General features: G+C 47.8%; 1 protein-coding gene across 1 annotated transcript in view; it reads right to left on the minus strand.

The window, feature by feature from the left end:
- The window catches only part of LOC144165062 (solute carrier family 53 member 1-like), a 63,847-nt gene extending 38,982 nt beyond the window's left edge, over nt 1–24,865 (minus strand). The window contains exons 1-5 of the mRNA XM_077695224.1: nt 24,754–24,865; nt 20,008–20,098; nt 19,349–19,427; nt 18,225–18,358; nt 8,370–8,567 (exon numbers count right to left, since the gene is read on the minus strand). Of these exons, the coding sequence (XP_077551350.1) occupies nt 8,370–8,567; nt 18,225–18,358; nt 19,349–19,427; nt 20,008–20,098; nt 24,754–24,865 (614 nt within the window). The remainder of the gene's footprint in view (nt 1–8,369; nt 8,568–18,224; nt 18,359–19,348; nt 19,428–20,007; nt 20,099–24,753) is intronic.
- Between the last annotated feature and the right edge of the window lie 558 nt (nt 24,866–25,423).

The raw sequence follows: 25,423 nt of genomic DNA on the forward strand, positions 1-25,423 counted from the left end.
CAGTTTTCAAGTCAGGCGACAGGTCAATTCCTGCTAACTACCGTCCAATCTCTTTGACATGCATTTCTTTGAAACTTCTTGAACATATTATAGCCTCTACTGTCATGAACCGCCTTAAATAAATTATTTTCTCTATCCATATCAACACTGTGTCTGCAAACATTACTCCTGTGATACACAGCTCGCTGAATTTATGCAAGACTTGCTTCGTTTCATGGATAACAACCTTCAGGCAGATGCTGTTTTTACGACTTCACCAAAGCTTTTAACCGTGTACCTCACAATCATCTGATTCGCAAGCTAAGCTCTCTTGGTCTACCTGCTAATTTATTGTTGGATTTAGCACAATCTTACAGGAACCAATCTTACAGGACCCAACAACTACCAATCAGCCCTCTCCAAAGTAACTTCCGGTGTCCCACAAGGCGCCGGATTATTGCCCCTTCTCTTTCTCATCTACATTAATGACTTGCCCGCAAATATAAAACACCTTCTTCGGCTTTTTGCTGATGATAGCGTCATGTACACAGGCATAAACAACCCCGGCGATGTTTCAAATCTTCAAAGCGACCTCGACTCCATTGCTGCATGGTGTGATAAATGGCTCATGCCACTAATAATAGTCAAGTGCAAATCCTTATCATTCCCTCATAATGTGCAGCAGTTTCCTACCTTTATTTCATTAATGCCACTCCCAACACCTCGGTACCATCCCATAAATATCTCGGGGTTCACTATGTCATTGCTATCCTGCACTACCCATATTCATACCATCTTCTCTGCAGCATCCAGAACTCTTGGCTACCTTTGACACAACTTCAAGTGCACATCCACTGAAGAAAAACTAGCTTTTCTCACTTTCGTACACCCAAAACTTGAATATGCAGCATCGATCTGGCACCCATCACAAGCCTACCTAACAACAAAATTAGAGTCCATCCGATACCGTGCCGCTCGCTTCATATCTTCGCAATAGTCTGATAAAAACAGCGTCACTGCAACAAAGCACTCTCTCCCCCTTCCAATGCTTGAATCCCGCCAAAATGTTGCCCGTCTATGCCTTCTTAGAACCCAGCTACCTACTACTATCATCCCCGCACACGTCATCCATTGCTTCAACCAGTGCTCAGAACTTCAGCACACCTAAGCCACACCAGACCCATTGCTCGTATCACCAGCCGGACATCAGCATTTAAGACCTGGCCCTACCAGAGCACTGTGTCACCAACCGCGAAACGTTCTGCACTCAGGTTAGCGACCATTTGGCTGTCCAACTTGCATGCTTCTTGATAATTTGACTACCGTATTTATTCGAATATAGGTCGACCTTTTTTTTCCGAAAATGTGCTTAAACATTGAGGGTCGACCTATAATCGTGACCGAAGAACCTCGACCTATAATCGTGATCAAAAACGGCGAGCGCACCGAGCGATCCGTTTCTCCGTCGCGCCCGGCGCTCCTCAATTTGAGGCGGCAGCACGGAGCATCTAGAATAAAGACAGGCAAGAAAATAAAGGGAAAAATAATAAAACAATCAGCGTAAGAAAACCACGCGCAGTCACTGCCGGCTATCGCGCATTACCTGCGGCCGGACCGGACACCAGCGAGCTGACGTACTGGGCCTGGCTAGAGAGCCAGATTGGCTTGGCTTGGTGTCTTTGGAGTCGCGGTAGCGGCTAGCGCGAGGTGGAGGTAAAGGTGACTTTCGCCACCTAGCGTAGCCACGTCGTGAACGGAACGGCGTTGGCTGCTTCGCTCGATGTCTCTACTATCTCCCGTTCTCCGTTTCATGCGCTTTCTTTGTGTTTGCTTCGTCGTGATTTCCGCAATTTCCGCACACGACGTTTTGCACGTGCACATTTCACGATGTCACGTCAGATGAGCGGGTGAACCTGTTTGCTGAGAACTTGAACGACTGCGCCGATCAGCGAGAGTTAGTCGTTAATAAAAAGCTGATCAGGGGATGGCGGAAACAGTGGGACGAACTTTTTGCTTGTAGGGGACTGCGTCGTGCGTTCCGTGGCCCTAGGCACGATGCTCTCAAGAAAAAACTCCGGCTGCACGTGGAAGAGGAGCGTACGAAAGGACACCAACTGTCCTGCAAAGCTATTCAGACCAAAGCTCAACAGTTAGCGCTGCGAGGCGGGATTGGCCGTTCATCTTTCAAAGCCAGTCGGGGGCGGGGGTGGGTCCAGAAATTCATACGGCGCAATGAACTGCGGCGCATGCGGTGCAAGTTCCGACGACGACGCAGTCAGTGTGCGGCTCTGACCAGTGAGGTGACCGCGTTGTAAATAAATGTGAGTTTTAAAGAGTCCTCAAGTTTTTTCTTAAAGGTATGGGTCGACCTATATTCGAATATATATTTTTTTTTTCAATTTTTCGGGGGTCGACCTATATTCGTGCTCGACCTATTTTCGAATAAATACGGTACCTCTTCTCTTCTTTTTATGCCAAGAAGTTTAAATTTTTGTTTACCCTTAGTTTGTAATTCTTACATACCGTATTTACTCGCATAATTTGTGCACCCTTCAGTTTTTTTCCAAGTTTAGAGAAAAAAAATTTTATTCGCATATTTTGCGCTCCCTGTCTAGCCCAAGAGAACCCATTGGCACGTGTGCACAGACAAGCACGCTTTGGACGGCGGCATGCCGCATGGCGCATGGGAGAGTATGGCGCATGGGAGAGTAGTGATACACGATGCTGCGGGCCAATAGTCCCTTCATTCTTTTCTCACTTCTTCCCTTCTCTGTGTCTGGATGCGCCTCCACTCCGCCCCTTCGTGACGGAGCGCAGGCGAGGAGGAACATCCAGACACCCTACCCGGCTACATTCCCCTGCTCTGCCCTTCCCGACCCATGCACACCCTTCCTCTCGTCCTTCCGCTGGGAGTCGAAACTGCTCGAGTGTGTGCCTTCCTCCTCCTTTCCTTTCTTTTGCGCCGTGAGAACTCGCACACAACACACACAAAGGCAGACACGGAGTCGGAAGCACTAATTTCTGCATCGGAGGTGTGAGAGGGCGTATCAGCCCTGCCGCGGTGTCGCCTTGCCGCCTCTTCTTTCCTGCGTTCGTGCTGCGAGAGAATCCTCTGCCTCTTTCCTGCGTGCGCGCTGCGACGGAATCCTCCCTTTGTGTTCACGTTTTGCCGTCGCCGTCAGTCAGTCACCTTTTGCTACAGTAGCGATGGGCTACAAAAACTATACGGCGAAATTCAAACTCAGTGTCATTGAGTTTGCTAAGAAAAAAGGGAACCGTGCCACCGCAAAGCACTTCAACGTGAACGAGAGCCACGTGCGGTATTGGAAGACGCAGAAAAGTTCCCTCCAAAATACCAAACCTGGAAGGAGGGCGTTTCAGGGACCAAAGCAAGGAAAGTTTCCTGCCGTGGAAGAAGAGCTGTTGAAGTATGTTCGACAGATGAGGTCGTCCTGTCTTGCCGTGTCGTGCGAGATGCTACAGTTTGAAGCAAGGAAGATTGCGCACGAGAAAAGGATCCCTGCTGCGGCATTCCAGGCGAGCAGAGGCTGGCTGACGCGCTTCATGAGACGCCTCCAACTGTCTCTCAGACGGAGAACGACCCTTTGCCAGCAGTTACCGCAGGACTACGAGGAGAAAATTGTGCTGTTTCACCGCTTTGTGATTGGATTCCGCCGAACGGGGAACTTCATCATGTCCCAGATTGGGAACGCTGACGAAACGCCACTGACGTTCGACATGCCGCCCAACACCACAGTGAGCGAGAAAGGCGTCTCGTCTGTGCCCATCAAGACCACTGGCTGCGAAAAACAACGCTGCACAGTGATGCTTGCCGTGACAGCGGATGGCTGCAAACTTCGCCCTTCGTCATCTTCAAGAGGAAGACAGTGCCCAAAATGAAGCTGGGGGCCCGCATTCACATCCGTGCTCAAGAAAACGGGTGGATGAACGAGGAGCTGATGCAGGACTGGATCGACACTGTCTGGGGGCAAGAGACCGGGGGCTTTGCTGCGACTGCCATCACTGTTGGTGCTCGACAGCTTCAAAGGGCATCTTGTGGAGAGTGTGAAGGAGAAGTTGTGAGACATGCGGACCCACCTGGCCGTTATTCCGGGTGGCCTAACATCTGTCCTGCAGCCCTTGGATGTGTCAATCAACAAACCCTTCAAGGACTACGTGCGCAAGATGTATGTCGAGTGGATGGCCAGCGGAGAGCACAGGCTCACTCCCACTCGGAGGATAAAGCAACCGCCACTGGAGACGGTCTGCGAGTGGATCGTGGCAGCGTGGGACACGGTCTCACCCAGCATCGTGGAGCACAGCTTCAAAAAGACGGGGATGTCGAATGCACTCGACAGAACTGAGGACAATGCGCTTTGGGAGGGCAGTGATGGCGGCCGTGACGACGACTCGGAGTCGGATTTCTCGACGAACGATTCCGACTAGACCACAACCAGACTGCACTTTTGTAGGTACTTTTAACTGTGTACTTTCAACTACTTTTCTGTGTACTTTTGACTGTGTACGCGTTTAAATAAACGAGCATCGTTCGCTTGTGCTATCATACTCAATTTTCTCTTATTTGTACAGTCTGCGTTAGGACCGTTTACACGTTATTTTGGACTTTTCGCAAAATACCCGCTTAAGGGGGGACGTGGCTTTCAAAATCAACTTTTTTATTTCTTTGTGGATTTTGATGAAAATTGGCACAGCAACTGGAAATGCTTCTGTGATAACACCATAAAAATTTGAAGTTAATATTTTGATAACTTTTTTATGTATGAAATTTTCTTTCTGTTCCGCTTGTACCGAGCTTGAGCGGCTTATAAAACACGATAGAAAACTTGTTCGAAGTGCTTTGCATTCCCAAATGAATGGACGAGGTCGTGACAGTTTTAGAATTTTTTTTTTACAACACAATGTTTTTTAGTTTTCATTTTTTTAGAGGTTAATGTGCAACAGGCATGTCAACTGTGAACGATTATTTGAATAAAAAAATCACAAAAAACAAATCTGGAAAACTAAAAGTGTCACGACCTGAACAGTTCATCAAGGAATGTAATGCAAGAAACGGAATCAAAATAGACCCAGCGGTCACGAAGAAATCCCTGGGACAAGCGACACAGGTGGCAAAAAAAACTGTTTTGAGAAAACGGCTTCCGAAGTTGCAACATAGGTTTCACATATCAAAAGTCGTCACGGTTGTAGCCTTTCATGTCTTTTTGAACATGGGGCTTCTGGAAGGCCTTGCCTTGAAATTGGAGTGCCTTTTCAGCCTTTCTCTTTCCAGAAAACATCATTTTCAGCTCCTCCGTGAAGAGTACATACCCCCCTTTGCAAACCAAACGGAGGGGAGATGGGTTTCAATGGGCTTTCAATGCAAAGTAGGTTAGTTGGTTGGCTGTATCGCACTGGACAACCTCCTTTTGCAGTGTTGTCACCATGGCAACAAGTTAAGCATTTTTTTAACTTAAATTTGAACATTTTTGGCTTTTTTTTCATGTTTTTCTTGCCTGGCACAGCAACTTAGTACTCATAGTGCAGGTGTTCATTGCCAAAACTTTGCATACCACAAGGTTGAAAATGAGCTACTTTGAAGCTTGGTAGAGTATTCTGCATAACTCCCAACTTCAATGCAAGACCATATTTTTTTTACTACTTTTGACATTCAAGGCATCCAATATTTCTCGCAGCACAGCTAGTATGCCCTGAGCAATGGTATCAATAATTTCCCTAAAAAAATCACTGTTAAATGCTGCCACAGTAACGTACATTTTTAACGCAGAGAGCATATTTTTATTCCTATATTACTAACTCAAAACCTGTTTGCATGATATTACTAACTCAAAACCTGTTTGCATGAAAATTACAAGTGCACGGGAAACGTTGCGCAAGAAAGGCGATATGGCTCGCGCGCATCGCAGCGCACGCTTACCACGACATATCGAGCTTTGATTATACCTGATATGGCTGGTCAGGTCGCTTTTAAGATTAAAACTAACGTCGCAGGCATTAATTACAACTACTGGCGTTCAATCGTAACCGGTTGCCCAGTCATGTGATGCTCCAATGCGCGTCGGCTATGCCGTGCGCGCCGCAGCGTTTGACGCGTCGACCGTTTCTTTCTCAAGGCTAGCGAGCCCACAGTCAAAACACAGCAATAACTAAGCGTGTAAACATCGCACATCCGACTAAAAGTTCACTTCACGAACCGCTATCGCAAGCGCGCACACCGCGTCACCCTCCGGGGTCTGGCGACGGTAGAGTCACGCGCACCACGAAACGTTCGATGACCTCCGCCTTTCGAGCCCCACAACTTCCCGTAATCTGGCTCGTTATCTCTGGCATTCCCATCGCGAATAACGTCCGTGTTGAATACCACAGATTGAACAGAAACTCGGCCGAGCGAAGCGCCGAAAATGAACTCAATCCGCTCGCTACGCAGCTCAGGCGGCCGCCATCTTGCGTTGCGCCCGCGACATCCAATCAGGAGGGTCGCTGTTCTGTGCCCCGACCGGAGGACCAATAGCGCTTCAGCATCTATTTCTAGCTTCGTTTGTGCGTCGTTTCTTTTCTGCCGTTTGTGCGTTTGTGAATGAACGAAGATAAAAGAGACGAGCGGAACGGGAAAGACGATCGCTCGGCCGATCTAACCATATCAAAATGGCCGCGCCCGGTGGCACCGTTGCGGAGATAGAGCGCTCCGAAAATTGCCGTTTTTTCGCCCTTTTGCGCTGATAGTTTGTCACCGCGCCTGACAAAAGTATTTTTTTATGCCACTTTGCGACGCTTTTCAGCGTAAAAACTTTGCAGACGCACAGAATAGGAAACATAGAAGCCGAATATGTGGGTTTCAAAAAAACGATGTTTTGGTCATTTTTCCGAAGTTGAAAGCCGCGTCCCCCCTTAATTTGCGCACCCCCTTTTTGAGGCCCTAAATTCGCGAAAAAAAGTGCGCAAATTACGCGAGTAAATACGGTATGTATTTTTTATAATTTTTAGACAGCACTCATGTTTTTTGTTGCTTTTACTGTCTATTTGATTTTGATCCTAGTTTCTATGTGTTTGCTTTTGCTTTTTTGTGAACGTTGAGCATTGAACAATACTTTCAAAACTTCACTGTATCACGTCACTTGGCCTCCCTTATGTAATGCCCTCGAACTTTTGAGGATGTCATAATATGTCATAATTTCATGTAATACACGGAAACTTTACTGTTACAATGTTTTTCTTACATTGGTTAACACTTAAAACTCATGACAAACACTTTAAATTTTTATGACAAGACGATGCCACTGGTTATCACCGTGAAAATTGGGAGTTTTCAAGGTCCTGCAAGAAGTTTTAAGGGACCCTAACTGAGGACCCTAGTGAATGAACCATAGCCCTCTGAGAAGAGGATCCTCATGTTTGTCTCACCAGTCCCCGTGGTATTCCCGTCACCCCCGTGTGCCCCATTACCTGCAGGTAGTGAGATCTGCTCCTTTTACACAAGCGGGAATGGGGTGCTAGCAAGTGGAAAACCAGAGGTGGGCACGCATAGTTGCCCTGAATGCGCCAAAGTAGTGCGGGCATGTTGTGCCATCTATTGACAGGTTACAAACACTTCTAAGACTTGTAGGGTCAAAACCCTCAGCAACAAATGCAGTGCACATTTCCAGAGTCAGATGTCACTACAGCTGGGAAGAGAATCTTGCTATTTGCGTGTTAGCTGCCAACTGCACTTTGTGTGGTGCCTTGTTTCGATCACACTAAAAGGTTTTCCAAAGCACCTGGTCATCCTGTTTAGCAGATTATTTTTTTCGTAAAGTGCCAGTTTATTTGTATTAAGTACAACTATTCGTGGAATAAGATAGTTCTGAAGAAGAATGTTTGCACGTCCTCCAGAGCATCACAGCGCATTTCTAGCATAAATTTTCACGAAACGAGCATGCAAAAAAATAAAAAATAAATAAAAATAAAGATGACACAGCCGGGAGTGAAAACCAACCGTAAAGAAACTCAGTCGGCTAGCAATGATGTTCCTACAACCTCCCACTGGGATGAATAGTTCAGATTACTTAGTGGGCCAAGTTGAGGAATTTGCCCCCCTCGCGTGTGCTTGCTCAGGCAGTAGGCAAAACTGCCCACAACTGGTTAGCAGTGTGCCAACGGCGCTCTGTGGGCCTGGTGTGCGAAGGATACGGCCTGGCGTGCCCCTTCCAGCATATCACTGGCTACCGTCTACCAATTAGCCCAGACACAAGCTTCACTGGGCATGCACCGTGTAAAGGGGTGGCAGGAAGCGTCCGGCAGCACAACAGAGCCCTCCATGGCGCCTGTCCGTGTCACCGCTTTTTGTCCTGTGTTCTGCTGTTTGTGCAGCAAGCGTTAGTTCAGCGGAGCCTCACTTGTTGGCTCGCTTGCGCAGGTCTCGGCGGGCGGCACCCCCGCGGTTGATGACTCCACACGGCTCGTCCATCATTCGCACCAGCAGCGCCTGGTTGCCCGCATCAATGGGCGCCACCGAGATGTCCCGCACCGCACGGAACTTGCCACAGTTGTTCAGGTGCTCGTTCTCCAGCCGGAAGAAGTTCCACACAAAGCGCCTGCAGCATAACACGACACACAGCATCTCACTAAAAGGCTTCTCGTTCATTTTTATTCTCCCAAAATTTGCCCTCTCAGGTTAGGGTACTGAGAAGGCCAAGATAATTTTCCCTAACCCTAAGGCAGTGCAGTGAAGTGACGTAGCAGCACAGAGATAAACTGCTCACAAAGAAAAATGAAAAAGAAACAATTTGACCTCAATTAACGTCTGAAGTGGGGCCAGTTGGTGCATATTGAATAGCAAAACAGTGCAAAAAGCAACGACTAGCAGGTAAGAGTAGAGTGCTGACAAACAGCTGAGCAGATTTGACGCGGGACACAAATAAATACCGTATAAACCGGTATACAAGTAGAGTTTTTTTCCAAAAAAATCCGCACAAAAGTGACCCCTCGTCTTATATAGCGGTCATTGGAAAAATGTAAATTGTTGTCTGGCAATGATGTGCAAGTGTTGTCCGTCACTATAGTGAACTAGAATACTTGGGTAGTGGAAAAAGCGGCTGCCTCCGAGTGAGGCACTTAGTGTCAACCCCACGAGGTGGCGCTCGCGTGCCCCGCCCGAGCGCTTTTTCGCCTCGGGAAGCGGCGGGCAGGCGTGCGTCGGGCAGTCTCCGAGGAGCTACAGTTCTTTTGTCGTGTCGAAATAGTAGAGAATGCTAATAATGTACCAAGGTTTTTTATGGGAAAGGTACCTACGTTGTGTATTTACTGTTTGCTCCTTTTTTCATCACATTTGGCCAACCCAGCAGACCACGCACGCCATGCTTAATCTAGGCTAGCGTGCGGATACTTTTTTCTTCGTTGTGTGATGGTTTTTCTATCATGTTGTGTCAACTGAGGAATGAGCGGGGTGCTTAAGGCTTTCTGCTTAAGGTCAATGTTTCTGCTTTTTTTCTTCATTTTTTTGCTGATTTTTCTATCAAGTTCTGCATGCCGAGCAAACAGGGTCGTGCGTGCGCAAAAATTTACGTTGTTTTTATCCAAATTGTACCCAGGAAGCACACATGACAGATGTCTTAAAACTTCAGTCAAGTCAACGGAAAGCGTGCAAATACAGTATTCGCGACCGCAATTCTCAGAAAAGCACCAAGCCACACAGCATCATTTTACAGCGCGATCATTTTAAAACTGCATAGTGTTTCGCACACTGTACAGCGATAAACATAAAATAATTACACCTTATTTACATTTAATGATTTACATACACGTTACAAACAATTAAAACAAAGAACCAAGAACATTTAAACAAGTGTGGTTCCTGCTAGGCTCCTTTTACAATTTCCAAAACCAAGATCATGTGCAGCGGCTAGCTGGTGTTGTTTTCCTTTAAGGATCATGTGCACAGACTCAACAGTGGGGAGATAATGTCATTGTGTCATTTGTTTATTGTTCGCTTTCCATACTGTAAATAATTACCACATGTGTGCGCTCACCCACGCATGTCCAACGAACGTGTGGAGCACTTAACTATAGCAGACTATACGAACACAAAGGGAAAAGCAAAACCGAAACCACGCGTTAGTCGAAATGCAAGTGCGAAATAGAAGCTCGGTGCGCTTGAAGCAAGAACAGGTACGAATCAGTACCACACAAAAGCGTCAACTCGCTGGACCGCGCGAGCAACGCCGAACGAGTCCCGGTAATGCACGCAAATGCAGCGCGTTTGAGAACCGTGTCGTCGGGCAGCAACTGCCAAGAGGAGGACACCCAACTTGACACGGTCGCGAGGGATGGTCTTCGCAGTGGGCCCATAGATGTCTTTTCGTTGTCGCCGGCTATCCACTCATTGTACAGTTCGCAAAGAACGGAGAACGGCAGCAAATAAATAACGCAACCCGCAGCGTTCATTTCCGACTGTATTCGAGGGGAATCAGTTCTATTGCAGTGTAAATTCATCCCTGGTGCGGCGAATGCGTGTTGCAATAGCTTTGCGAATGCTATTAGTAAGGTAGCAAGGTTCATATGGGAAAAAACAGGTATGCCGTGCGCATGTACTATTTGTTCGTTTTTTCAACCCATTTGGCCAACCAAGCAGACCGCGTGTGTCGTGCTTTAGTGATCGAGGCTAGCGTGTGCATACTGTTTCTTCATTGTTTGCTAATGTTTCTGTCGCATTTTGTCAGCCGCGGAAACAGCATGGTACGTTAGGCAGGCCGACTTACGCACGTTTCCGTTTTGTTTTTGTTTTTTAATTTGATCACGCTAGAGCACTGCACAAGCCGCAATTCCTAGGCCCGGCACGAACCCGATAAATTTTTAAATACAAGCCCGAGCTCCGCCCGTACCCGGCAAAATTTAATAGATTAAACCTGAGCTCGTCGGACTGTTTTGAAATATCAGCCCTCGTTCGAAAGACTATAAACATGAGTCCGAAAAAATTTGGCCTTTTCAACCTGAAAACGTAACCATAGAGCAAGTATATTAGACTTAAAAGTTTTAAACTTCGACCGAGCTTTGTAAATATATATCCGGACACAGAAAAATGAATTTTGGAGAATATCGACGAAACATAGTTTTAACAGAGCTCCAGTGACTTGGCGCTTCGATTTTTTTTTTTCATTATACCTAATCCAATGAGCCAGCTTTTTGGTATCAACAGTCACGAATTTGCGGCGCACGACTGCTGGGCTTTAGACACTGCATGCATGCGCCCGGGCTAGCACGGCACGAAAAAAAAAATTGTTGAAGGCCGAGCCCCACTAGGTCCGAAGAAAATGCGTCCCACCTTGCCCGGGCTAAAGTCCCTTGATCGGCGTTCAGCTAAAGCAGATGAAGGGACTTTAGCCCAGGCCATTTCAGTGCCATCCACACAATACACACGATATGCTTTTAATAACTTCACTCAAGGCAGCGAAAACGATCAACAGTCAAAACTAATTCTCAGGAAAGCACCATATGGCGCACTTTATAACGGGATCATTTTCAAACTGTACAGTTCAGTGGTACGCTGGCCATTCATTAACATAAAACAATTACCAGATCACGAATGCACAAGTTCATTAAAAGTTCTGCCAACGTCTTGCAGACGCGAGATATTATGAAACCAGGGTGTCTAGCAAATTTCGTAATTCAATTTCCCTGACTTTTCCAGGTTTTCCATGACCATTTTAGTTGAAATTCCCTGACCGATACAACACGCGCCATTTTGTGAAAACGGTCCGTGAAGCATATAAAAAGCTTAGAGAAAAGACATTCTATCATACGGAAAAACACATTTGTTGCAAGTGCCCTAATTCTCAAAATGCACTTTGATTAATTTCAGTTTGCTCATTGAGGTTTGCTTGCCTTCAGTTACGGCTTCAGAGTTTATTTCATCTTGCGGGATAGAAACTTCAAGTTGCGCTTCAGCAAGCACCTTTTGCTTTTTTTCTTGATTGTCCTGGCTTGACATGCAACGTGAACCGCATGGTACGTTGCGCGTGCGATTTTTTGACGACCGCGTCGACGATTCGCGCACGCGGCAGCTTCTGCCTCGCTCAGAAAATGACGCGCGTCGCCCGCGGCAGTGGGAGGAGCCTGACGACTTGCGCCAATGGGTAGCCGCGCGCCTCACGGCCGCAGTTTCGAAGCTCTCGAGGCAGCTTGCTGGCTCCGCCAGACATGTTTGTTAAGGCTTACCACCCCGGCAGGTATTGCATGGGCCCTTTCAGTAGCGGCGCGAATGACGTTTTATAGTACCGTTTTCGCCCACATTATAATATAAGCTCCTTTACCTCACGAGCAACTTCGTGCGTGCCTTGTGCGGCATTTTAGAGAGCGCTTAGAAGCGGTCGCTCGAGCTCCCGTCACCACTTCGCGGTCAAAGCCGCCGCCATGTTGCCGCCGCCGGCAGCACCACGCGCAGCGTGCGGGTAGTTCCACGGCAGCGTCAGCGCGCCTGTGATGTGCGCGGCGCGTTTTCGCGAGCAGAAAACACCCCATGTGGTTCACTGGGTTCGCGCTAAACCATGTTTCTTTTTGATTATGTAATTCTGGCTCCTGATGTCATAAGGAAGTTCTTTCAAAATTAGCCCCCCAAAAACGCTGCCTTTTAAAATTCGCTGGAAAAAAAGGCCCGTTTTGCGTGCGATTTGGGCACCACCTAGACGTCCCTCTGCCGCAAATGCACCCAGCAACCTAAGCCAGGTGCGCGGACCACACGGAGAGTTTCTGCACGTGATTCGTGCGCGGTATTTTCACGGCCGCGTCGACGATTTCGTGCCTGCGGTGGCTCCTTTCCTGCACAAGCGAGTGCGTTTTTGCCTTGAGTAGCATTTTAAAGTGGTCAGAAGCGGCCGTTGGAGCTACCGCACTACTCTGCGGCCGGTGCTGCCGCCATGTTGCCACCGCCTGCCGCTCGGCACGCACCGTGCGGGAGGTTTCCGCGGCGGCGTCAGCGCGCCTCGGGCGTACGCGCCGCGTTTTCCCTTGCAGAAAAACCAGAAAACGTTTCATGCGGTTCACGCTTTCGTCGCGTGCGAACGTGTTACGTTCGGTTTGCGTTCGCGTTGCGTTCGACTGGTTTCCCCTATTCTAAAACTGTGTGGACAGGCCCCAAAGTGGTGTTCCCTGACTGGTACTACTTGATTCAAAAATTCCCTGACAATTTCCTGACTTTTCCCGGTGGCTAAAAATTCCCTGACTTTTCCCGGTTTTCCCGGTTTTCCCGGTCGCTAGACACCCTGGAAACACAGGGTTCGTGCAGGCTTCAAAAGCAAAAATTCTAGGGTTTTCAAGGACTTTCCAGGACCAGAAAACACATTTTCAAGGTCCCCATCCAATGTTTTATCTGGGATTATTTATAACTTTTTCAACACAATGCAAAAGTTTTTTATTGCACAATACCTAAGCACACTGGTGCACATTTAGGTAGATGCTAACGGGTTTGTGAATGCTCCCCCAGCTTTATTTTTTTATTTCATGGTTGGTATTTAGAGGTTTTTCTTTTTTCTTGGTGTTTTTCTCAGGCTGTTTGATTTCAAAACTTCGTTAATGTTGCCTGCATTGCCTGCTTTGTCAGCAAGAGTACCAGCTGAAATTAAATCAGCAAGTGCTGCTGCGAGGCAGGACGAACTAAGCACACGTCCACAATTTGCACGTAAGAGCAAACGCAGGTGGAGCGTATAAGGCACAGAACACATGCAATAGGCGAGCATCCACAGAATAGATGGAAGATGTAAGATAGAGAACAGAAGCCAGCTTTCACTGGATTGTATTATGACATTGATTGGATTGAGAGGTGCCTGCTCTCAATGTTGTCTCGTAATATTGAAAATCCACCGAACTTGTAATTTCACGCAATACACTGAAACTTGATTGTTATAAGGTTTCTTTGCATTTGTTAACACCTAAAAGCCACGACAAACACTTTCAATTCTTGTAAAAAGGCAGGGCCATTGGTTCTCTCCAGGATGGGAGATCCTTCGGCTCAGCCCCTCCGCAAACGTCCACGCGAGCCTAGCGGCCCGTGGGCGGGAGTTGCTAGCCCGGTACGGGGCCTGTGAATGAGGCTCCGCTCCCATCGACGGGTCCCCCCACCCACCGGAGGGGGCTCACTCTTTCGCATAATAAAGTTTGATCCATCCAACCATCCATCTCCGGGAAAATCAAGGGTTTTCAAGGACCATTTAAAAATTCCAGGACTTTCCAGGCCTTCAAATTGACATTTTTAAATTTAAGGGTTTTCAAGGTTTTCAAGGACCTGTGCGAACCCTGGAAACAGTTAGGAATTCAACAAATAAAAGCAGGGTAAAACAAATCGCAAATATAAAATCTTTGTAGCCATCACATAAAATTGTTAGGGGTATTATCCCACAACACGCTATTGCACTATCCTTTCAAACTGCATGGGCCATGGCCCTTTGGAAATAAGAGACCGCCGCAAGCATATGTCCTCTCTAAATTACAAACAAGAAAGGCACCAAGAACATTTAAAGATCAGCGTAGTGCAAGCTAGGCTGCTCTCGCAATTACACACACAAAAATATCATGTGCAACGGCTTAAGAAACATCAAAACGGAGTGTGAATTACTCAACAGCAGCATAGCGGCAAGGCGCGCCGCCTCGGGATCTCCTCGGGCAGGGCACACCAGCGCCACGCGCGGCGGTTAACATGTTCGGCTTCAAGGGCTCTGTGGGGAGAAGGCGGCGCTTTTTCCACTACCCAAGTATTCTAGTTCACTATACCGTCACCATCGCCCTTTGTGTCGGACTGCTCTCTCTCACTATCAAGCCTTCATTTGCTTTTCTCTTTTCTCTAGTTTTTCGTCTTTTACTCATCTTGTGTGTGTGCGTGTGTGCATTTCTGTACGTGTCTGCTCCGAGATGACCGACGAAAGTCGACGCCAGTTCACCGATGCGCTTAAGCTGAAGGCGATTGAGTCGCTGAGCAGAATGGGAATATGGAGGCACAACGCCAGTTTGGCGTTTCGGAGAAAAGTGTGCGGTACTGGTGGAGCCAGAAAGCTAAGCTATGTGCGTGCAATCCCCGGAACAGATCATTCCGTGGACACCAAGCGGTGCACCCTGTGTTGGAGAACAAAGTGGCGGACTTCGTTCGGAAACTTTGCTCATGATCGCTGCCGGTTACAGCGGAGGCCATCCGCAGACCGGCTCTGCGAACTGTACAATGAGTGGATAGCCGGCGACAACGAAAAGACATCTATGGGCCCACTGCGAAGACCATCCCTCGCAACCGTGTCAAGTTGGGTGTCCTCCTCTTGGCAGTTGCTGCCCGACGACACGGTTGCACGAGCGTTTAGTAAGTGCTCCATCAGTAACACGCTCGACGGCACTGAAGATGACAGTGAGAAGCAATAATCTTCGGACAACTCTGACAGCTCAGACGGGTGACTTCGGCAGGCATAGTGGGTGGCAGTGACAGACGGGTGTCAAAAATAAATAGACATTGTGTGAATTATTTTTTTGTCAACTTTTCCCACCTCAAGGTAGGGGGTCGACCTATATATCAGGTCGACCTATATTCCGGTTCATACGGTACGTCTTTTCACAAACAAGCAAAATGAGCCAGATAAAAAAGAGCAGCACCCAGGCATATTGGTCACAAAGAAGTGTGATCAGCACCCCACTTTTTGCAACGTTGATGCCGAAGCAATGTTTCTGGGCACTCTCCCGGTATCTGCACTTCTGTGACAAACAATCTTACAGCAACTGATGATAAGCTGGCGAAGCTACGACCTGTACTGGACTATATCATCAAGTCCATTGGCAGTGCCTACTCCGCAGAAGGTACTCGCTGTGGACGAGAGCTTGATGAAATTTCACGGTCATCTCGCATAGGTACAGCTCAACCCCTCAAAAAGAGGCCATTTCGGTGTGAAGTACTATGAGCTGTGCGAATCTGCTAGTAGCTGCTGCCTGAACTTCTCCATACATACAGGAAAAAGTGAGCAAACTCCTGCCTTCATTGGAATGTTGTGTAGTGAGGCCGTCATCAGCCTTGCCGGTGGCCATCTCGCGGACGGTCACACAGTCTACATGGACAACTGGTATTCTTCACCACTCCTTTTTCTTCACATACACCGAGCAGGATCGAACGCTGTGGGTACTGTTAGAGTGCATTGTAAGGACATGCCCAAAGAGCTAAAAAGGATAAAGCTGAAAAAAGGCAAGTGTGAGACCTCCTTCTCTCAAGGCATCATGGCACTGACATGGCAGGACATGAAGCCTGCCAACATGCTCTCTACGTGTCACAACTCAGCCAATGTGACTAAAACCGGGGGGAAAAAAAAAGGCAGAATGACCTGTCTGTTTTGAAGCCCCAGGTTGGGCAGGACCACAACCGTGGAATGGGAGGTACGCATCGCGAAGATCAGCAGCTCGCTTCCTTTCCCATAATGCGAAGGTATGCAAAGGGGTACAAGAAATTATTTTTTATACATCATGGACATCGCAACTTACAACAGCTACACCTTGTCAGCCAAGATTACGGGAAAGCGAGCCAGCTACACGGACTGGAACGTTGACCTGGCGGAGCAGATGATCGAAGAGGCTGTGTTGCCAGGATACCGGCATCGAGGGAAATTGCCTGTTGGTGACTCACCGATGCAGCTCGAGGCCTGTGAGTGGGCTCACTTCCCTCACCAGACCCCACAAAATGCCATCAAGCAAAACCCATTCAGGCAATCATGTCATGTCTGTAAAGCCCCAGGAAGATGAGTGAGACCCAGTGGGAGCGCAAGAAATGTGGAGTGGCACTTCACATGCCCGTCTGCTTCAAGACCTTCCACATTCACAAGGTTTTCAGAACTCATTCCCGAACAAAATAAAACAAAAAGTGTTCATGTGTAAGCTAATAGCCAGAGTTGCGGAGCTTTCTTTACAATCCGTTGACAGCCGTCCCCGGCGGCGTCACTTGTGCGGTACAGCTCGCGGGTATGGAAATGGGTTAAAACAAGCGTCTCATTTTTCCGAAGGCCAGCTATGGAAGTATGCTTAAGGAATTGTAAGTTTTAGTTTTCTTATTAGAAATCGCTAAATATTCGCTTCAATTCAGAATATTGGCTTCTATTCGAACAAAATCATTATTCGCGTCGTATTCACTTCGATGCCAAAAACCACTACTGTATTCCCCTCCTTCCCAACTTTAGGTAAATTATCTCCTTCTCTGTTAAGGCCACCGATGGCATACTGACACACTCCTTTTCACCCGCTTCAATAGGAAGCTGGATGGGCATCTTGAAATTTTTTGGTAAATAAACACGGGCTTTGCGCAAGAAGGGAACAAACACATACAGGAAGGATGGGAAGAGCGCAAAATCTCAACTAACTTTTTATTAGAGAGATGACACATATGGGTATATGTGTTCACAAGTCGCTCATGCACTTTTGCAAACAGCATACTGGGTGAAAGCAGCGCAATTTCATTCCCAAAGATAACAGACAAGGTCTTTGGTTTGTGGAGGAACACCAATGTGTCCTCCCTTCTTTCTGATGTGATGGGCCTCTAGGATTTCCTGTGCCTTTTAGGGTAGCTGCATCTGCGCAGAGCTTTAACCTTTTTGCAAAGTGGAACACCAGCGCAGGCCAGACAGTGGGTGGGCAAGCGTGCACTGGCTTCGTTTCTAAACGAAAGATCGTGCTCATTAACACAATCATTGTGAAAGGGTTGCACTAGGTGGACAATTTTTTGGTGGTCTACAAACAGAGCGGAGAGCAGAAGTGCATGTGCAGAAGATCCTTGGGGTATTTGCCTCGGTTTCAGATGTGTTCACCCAAATGGACTGCCTGAAGAAGGTTCACTCGAGTTTTTGGACGTCATTCTCCTCTTCTCAGAGGACCCCGTGCGTTGGAGGTACGAACTGTGCTCCCAAAAAAGTCTCCTCCTATTTCTGCCAGTGGGCATGGGAGAGATGCAGAAATGCAGCCTCCCCAAAATCCATTTTGTTGCATCCTGCAGTTTGTGGCTGGCACTTGGATCCTGCGAGGTCACTGTTCCCGGAGGATGGCCTGTCTTGGACAAGGCGAGTTGGACTGAACTGGATTTCTCCACGTGCGCTGGTGCCTCCACGACCGAGCTTGACGGTGTCTTCTACGCTCCACGCATCAAGGCACCTAATGACGCACTGTCCTGGTGACCCCGCACAGTGGAAACATGGATGCCTGGTTCCTGTTACGCACTCTCGACCCCCGAGTGCCCTCACAGCCCTTGAACTCACCTGAACACCTCCAGGGGGGCAAGGATGGTGACCATGAGGTCCGAGTGGATGACGCCTAGCTCCGTCAGGGACACCGACAACGTCCAGCCAAAGCGCAGCGCTAGGTCCGTCAGGATGGCGAAGTAGTAGTAGCCCTGCAACAGCCACGCACACCCTCTGCTATCGAACACTGCTGCTTTGGCCTCTGATGGACTGGCCAGGGGGTGTCAAATATCAAAATGGGCTGAACGGGGGCTCAAGTGAAGATAACAGCTGCTTTGATACGTATTACACAAAGAATACCATCCTCCACATTCAGAGCCAAAACATCCTTGCACTTTGGATTCCTCGGGTATAGCCTTCACGTTTCTTAGCTTCTTCAAATGAACATTTTCTCACGCAGGGAAACAGCTTCCGGAGCAGACAACAGTCAACATTCGCCTTGTGAGCACACGTTAAAACTCGGCAACGGTCACTGAAGCGCATCGGACCAACTTGTTTCGTTTTGTGACTCCCTCGCATTGTTCCATCCATGCGATACCTTATGCTGGTACAAACTCAGAACCTTAGTTTATCCAGTGCTGGTCTTAGGGGCGGGCAACCAGTTGCATAGGGCGCCACCCACATGCACCTGCCCTCTCCACCCAGCCCTCCTCCCTGTTTTCCGCCCATCAAAAGAAAAGACTCCGGCAGTGCACTTTGAAGTGGGGGAGAAAATGCCTATGTCCAAATCTCAAATTATCACGCCCATACTGAGAAACATTCACCCACATTTTCACACCCAGAATGAAGGTGCGAAGGGGGAATCGGGATTCCCAGAAACTGCCTGAGGAGGCTCCAGGACGCGGCTTCCGTATTCACAAACCTAACTCAAGTACCGTATAAACTCGTGTAATGAACCCCCTTTCTTATTTTTTCCAGAAAATGTGGCGTGAATTTGGGGGGGACGGTTCATTGCATGAAAAGAAGTTGCAACAATTAAAAGTTGAAATCAAAATCTTACCTTTTCAGTAATAGCACGTACAAATTTGCTCAACCCACTTACTTTTTTATTCACACCATGCTAATGCCCCCAACCCCTACTAGCGTGACAGTTCGTCCCCCTACTTGCCGCCGAAGCTGTCTTCCTAATTGAAGTCGCTTGCGGCTTCCTGGTCATTGTCCGTCCACAGCGCATCATCTTCCGTGCCATCAAGCCTGTTGGATATTCCCGTCTTTTTGGAGCTGAGGACGATGAGCTCGAAGATCACACTCCATGCCTCCAGTATCCATCAGCAGAGCATGTCGATGGACAGCCTCCTTTATTTTCCCAGCTGGGGTCAGGTTGTAATTACCCCCGGCTCTCCACTCCGTGTACAGCCGCCGCATGTAGCCCTTGAAAGGCTTGTTGATCGAGACATTCAGTGGCTGCATCAGGAAGTACACCTGGGATCATGGCGATGTCAAAATGCATCTCCAGCATTCGGTGCCGGACACCTTCCTCAAGATGGCCAAGGAAACTGTCCATGATGGACAGCGACGGCAGAAACATTGATTGATTGATTGTGGGGTTTAACGCGCCGACGCAACGCAGGCGATGAGGCGCGCCGTAGTGGAGGGCTCCGGATTAATTTTGACCTCCCGGGGATCTTTATCGTGCGCCGAAATCTCGTACACACGGGCGTTTTTGCTTTTCGCCTCCATCAGAAAAGTGGCCGCCGCGGCCGGGAATCGAACCCGCGACCTCGTGCTCAGCAGCGCAACGCCTTAGCCACTGAGCCACCGCGGCGGGTGACGGCAGAAACAGAGCCCCCGGTCACCATACATGCACTGGGTCAACACTGAAGTGCCGTCCAGCTGCACCGCCACCTTCAGTTTAAAACCAGCTGTGTAGCTCGTGTACCGGCCACCGTATGCTGCGTACCAGGAGCACAAAACAAGGTCCGAGCACAGCTGAACAAAAACATGTAGAGAAATGGCGATGTCGCAGGACAGCACCAAGCAGGGGAGAATAGAGGAGTGAGTTTGTTGCTTTGTTCACACACCACCGTGCTTCTATGGCGCTGTATGCAAGAACATATGCTTTGTGACCGGCAGATGGCGGTCACAAGATGGCGGAAGTGCACAATTTTTAACTCTTTCGTTACGGCGGAAAAACGGCCAATTTTGAGTGCTTCCACAAAACGTTTTTTTCTCTTGAGCTAATGGACACACTTAGCCTTGCTATGCATGAAATTGTAGCTCATAGATTGCTCTTCCAAACACAAAGCAGCAGTTTTGTTAAAGGTACAATTACTTAGTTTATTTGTCAAGTAATCAGAAAAAAGCCCCCGAAGAAAAGTATACAAAAAACACAAATCGGCAATTTTACCGAGACTAAAAATTATTTCAGGCATTTTAAGATATACAAATTGTTCCTGCGTTCCTTGGCTATGATTAAAAAATTACGCCCACCTTCCCTCGCGGGAACCCTGGTGTGTTGCAACGCTGAAGGGGGTTCCATTGTGCGTTTCCGTTGGGTCAATTACTCGAATTGCGTGAAACGTATGCGCAGCACACCCGAAGGAGAGGAGACCGCGGAGAGAGAGGGCGCTGCACATGCGCACAGCGCGCTTGCGCCGCGCGCAGCGCCGCCCACCCGCGGAGTGAGAGAGCGCGCCGCACTGCACGTGCCACAGATGTTGGGGGAGAGGGCGCACTATCACGGCGAGAGGAGGAGGGGCGCAGCTGTGCGGACAACGACGACGACGGACGCACGCAGAAGTGACAGAGGCGCCGGCAACATGCTTTCAGCGTCGCATCTAATATATTGTTACGCCAATATTACACGACAGGGGTTGCAACCATGCCAGCCTCATCACCGGAGTTGGAGAAAGAAGAGAACGAGGTTGCACTCCGGCTTGGCCCCATCATTCACGGACCGCTCTACCATCTACGCTCGTCCTACACCGTCCAACCTCACTGTAAATAAATACATCTCGTAACAATATAAATCAACAGTGTACACCAAGGTTTGGATTTTTGAGGGCCCGTCAACCTAGCGGAACTGACGGCTGTGCCACGCCGCGAAGGCACTGAAGGGTGAGTGAGTCTCTCTAAAATGTGCATCAAAGCATACTCTTTTGTGTTCTCGCACAAAATCCTTATCAGTTCGGTGGTAAAAAAAAAAAAAAAATCCAGCACTCTTGAGAAGCGTCGCGCATCGCCCTGCAGTGCTAATCTGACACGAGCGCCAGGTTATCTTGAAGGTGATAGCGCGATAAGGCGCGGTGCATCTGGCAAAATATCCTGGCCGTACGTTGTTAAGATCCTAAACAAAAAATTAAAACCGCAGTCGTCAGGTAAGAAGCAAGTTTTGTTTATAAATACAATGCGGAGTCACAAAGAAATTGCTTGCGAGCACTTGTTGAAGTGCGAGGCACCTGAAACGGAGCTTCGTCGTCCAAACTGAAATCTGAATATCCAACATCGTTGCTTGACCCATCACTGCTGCTGGAATCCGAAAAATCGACAGCAGGAGCTGCCGATTTGCTACAGCAGTCCGACTGTGTGGAGCGCGGCGCGAACCCGACGCCATTTTTCTCCTAATCCCCACTACCTTCGATTCAAATTTCTCTTGCTACATTGCCACCACACGCAACACATAAACAAACGAAACCAAAACTGAAAGAGAAGTTGCCAATGAACACACCAGATGGCAATAGTTGTCTGTGGAGTGCGGGTTTCAGATTTTGCGGGAGATTTGAAATCATCGGAAGCCGGCTTCTGATTACCTATGGCGCCGGAGTGAGAGAGTTTTAAGCTGTAAGCCGCGGCATTCGTGCTCGCGTCGCTGGCTAGTGTTCAGATTTTTCTTTTTTTTTGTTAGAATGCTTTTTTAGTGTTTCTGCCGGTACTGTGGCATGATATTTAGTTATTGCAATCGTTGACGGCTTCAGCAGTCACGCCGATATAAAAATATTGTGCAGTACCTTTTCAAGTCGCGCTGCATTTCTTCTGCAAGGTAACACAAAAAGTGAACTCTCAAGAATAAAAGTGGGGGGGGAAGGGGGGGGTTATTACACGAGCAAATATGGTATAACATTTGCGAAATATGGTATAACATTTGCCTTCCGACTCTTTCTGGCCCCTTAACACATTTCAAGAACAAAACTTATGCCGAAAGGGCTCCTTGTTGTGAAGCTATCAGCCAGAAAAGTAAGGCAAGATAGAGGTTTTGCACAAAATTGAATTGATCTTATTTCTGAGTAAAGAATGATTTTATTGCTAGTGTTGTTACTGTGTGCATGCATATGGACAAAACTTCATACAATGATCTGGACACTTTCGAAAGAGAGGTTGCATTTCCTGTCTGGCATTATTTCAAAGCTCGGGTTCGTTTTAAAAGAGAGAGAGAGAGAGAATAAATCTTTAACGAGCAGAGGTTGATGGTCACCCCATCAACCTCTGATTGTCGCCCCATGTAAGGCATCCCTAGTTCGGGATTATTTGGCTTTGAATGAGATCTCCTCCCTCTCGCGTTGCAAACAGACTAAACAAAAACTTCCTTATGGTAACCGTGGCTACAGCTGTCTTCTCCTATGCATATTTCTAAAGAGGTCTACTTGTTGAAGAAAAGAAAGACAGAAATGCTAAAATTACTGGCAATATTTACAAATTCACTGTGAACTACATAATTTTGAAACGTCAATGAAACTCGGCGGAATTTGAGAGTCTTCTTAGCGGCTAATTGTCATACAATTAATTTCTAGAGAGTTTCAATAAAACAAGATTTGCAGCTGTTTCTGCAATCATACTTCCTCCGAAGCTGGACATGTTTCACTGCGCAACACTCAATGCGAAAAAGCCACCTTACGAAGACCAAGCTTACACCGATTTCCTTGAAGTTGGCCTCACCTCTAAACACGAGTGCATTTCCTGGGAGACATTTTCTAGGAGAAGTATAAGCCATCGTGTATCAAAACATGAAGGCCCTATGACGTTTTTATTATTATTTTTCATGAGTTTTTCCATATGCTGAAGATGTGGCACACAGTTTTACAATTTGAGGGATTTGAACGGGTGCCGCAAGGCCGCGTTACGCTAGAGTGCAATTCTTGTCTAAATTTCTCTGTAGCTGGAAATGATCTGCTGAGACAGCTTTGCTGTAAAAATGAGTTCGGCAGGTACAGGGGGGAAGAGGTCCCCTTGGCAGCACTTCGCTAGGGGTGCCGAATGAGTTAAGGCCAGCCCCGAGTTTTTAGTGATGATCAGAAGACATCACGCACCTTCAGTGGCTGCCTTACCAACCATGGCAGTGATGCCACACAGGTATCTAGCCAGTTTGTCCCCATAACCAAACGAAGTCAAAGAGGATGGCGCAAGGGAAATGGCATTTTCAAACGTTCCTCAAACATGATTGGCTGAAGGAGTACGAGCCTTTTCTATTGATTGATTGAGGGGTTTAACGCGCCGACGCAACGCAGGCGATGAGGCGCGCCGTAGTGGAGGGCTCCGGATTAATTTTGACCACCTGGGGATCTTTATCGTGCGCCGAAATCTCGTACACACGGGCGGTTTTGCTTTTCGCCTCCATCAGAAAAGCGGCCGCCGCGGCCGGGAATCGAACCCGCGACCTCGTGCTCAGCAGCGCAACGCCTTAGCCACTGAGCCACCGCGGCGGGTGAGCCTTTTCTATGACTCTGGAGTTCAACGTGGTAAGTCATCTCAATAGTGCTCCAGCTCTTGTCCCTTCCAAGTGACAAGAGAGAAAAATATTGGCCTCATACCTGCTCACTTCGCCGCAAATGTTGCCAAAAGACGATATGCAGCCCCTGACATGACACGTAAATGCCTCTCGTCTCTACCCCCCCCCCCCCCCCCCCACAAACCTCTTACGCTGTTCCCCTCCAGTCTCCATCCTCCCATGATAAGGCTCTATTTTAGGGCAACTGTTATTTCTTATCCACATAAACATTATTACAGAAATTCCTGGTTCTCCTGACATGATAATGTACCCCGATGATACAAACATATTTTTTAGTGGTTAAGTACAGAATGCATACAAAAATCAGCTAACGCATACCTCACGAAACTGTCACCGTGGTTAGAAACGAATCACCCAAGTATATTAATATTAAAAAGTACGCTAAGCCAGGTAGTAAATGAGATACCAGTCCTATTAAACTAACAGATGAAGGTGTTAGTGGCTCAACAAAAATTCCTTGGTGCTTGGTTTTCTGAGGAACTTTCATGGTCGCTTCAGGTCAATAAACTTACAAGCTGAATTGTCACAAGTAACAGGAAGCATATACCGAATTAAAATTCGATACCCACCTGGCTCAAACAAACCCTCTACTATTCTCTTTTCTATTGCAGGTCAAGCTATGGCATATTACTATGGGGGATCACGACAGATTATAGCTACAAAAGCTTGATTATTTTACAGAAAAAAAAATTCAGGGAAGCTCGCACTCCCGCGGAAGATTTGAATGGCAAAGTTGTTGTAGGAGCATTGCCAGACACATAGTTATGTTTCAGTATCATTGTTTACTTGCACAGTTGCGGTGCTAGTAATCGTCGTCACACGCACTGAAGAGGTTGTCGTCTTCACGGCAAGTGGTGGATGCAAAGTCATCCTCAGCATTGTAGACTTCCACAAGCTCTTCGTCATTGACTCGAAGCAGCAATGGTGGGATCTGCATGTCGTCTCAGGAAGGAATGGCACACCCGTGGCCGTCTCCAATTATCCATAATGGCTTCTAGAGATGCAGCAGCCACGATGACATTTCGTAAGTAGGGCGTCTTCCAGACGCTGCTGTGCGCGAGGGCTCTTCTACGGTACCGAGCGCACGCACACGACGGCGACCGGACGAGGGGCGTATGCTATGATGTGTCTTTCTCGTTCCAAGCAAGTGCTGCCGCGATTACGACGAATGCTGTTTTTTTTTCTTTTGCTAAAGCCACAGCATGAGCAGGGGACTCGGCAGTCACCGCGAGCCACGCGCTCACGAGCGCTAGATATTTTCTTGGTATTTTTTCCTGCAACACCGAACTTACGCCCAGTAACGAGAGCTCCACTGTTAAAATGCTTCACATATGTGAGAACTACCAAGGAAACAGACAAAATTTGAATGTAAGGACAAACCCACTTTTAGTGAAATATAACACTTAAAGCTGACCAAATCTATAACTTCAAACTCTTACAACATATTCATAAAAGCCGCCTGCATAACGTACTGAACTAAATTCAATTTTCGCAC

The sequence above is a fragment of the Haemaphysalis longicornis genome, unplaced genomic scaffold (genome assembly GCF_048455015.1).
Source record: "Haemaphysalis longicornis isolate Haplotype H1 unplaced genomic scaffold, Haemaphysalis longicornis Haplotype H1 scaffold_1, whole genome shotgun sequence".
Lineage (NCBI taxonomy): Eukaryota > Metazoa > Arthropoda > Arachnida > Ixodida > Ixodidae > Haemaphysalis > Haemaphysalis longicornis.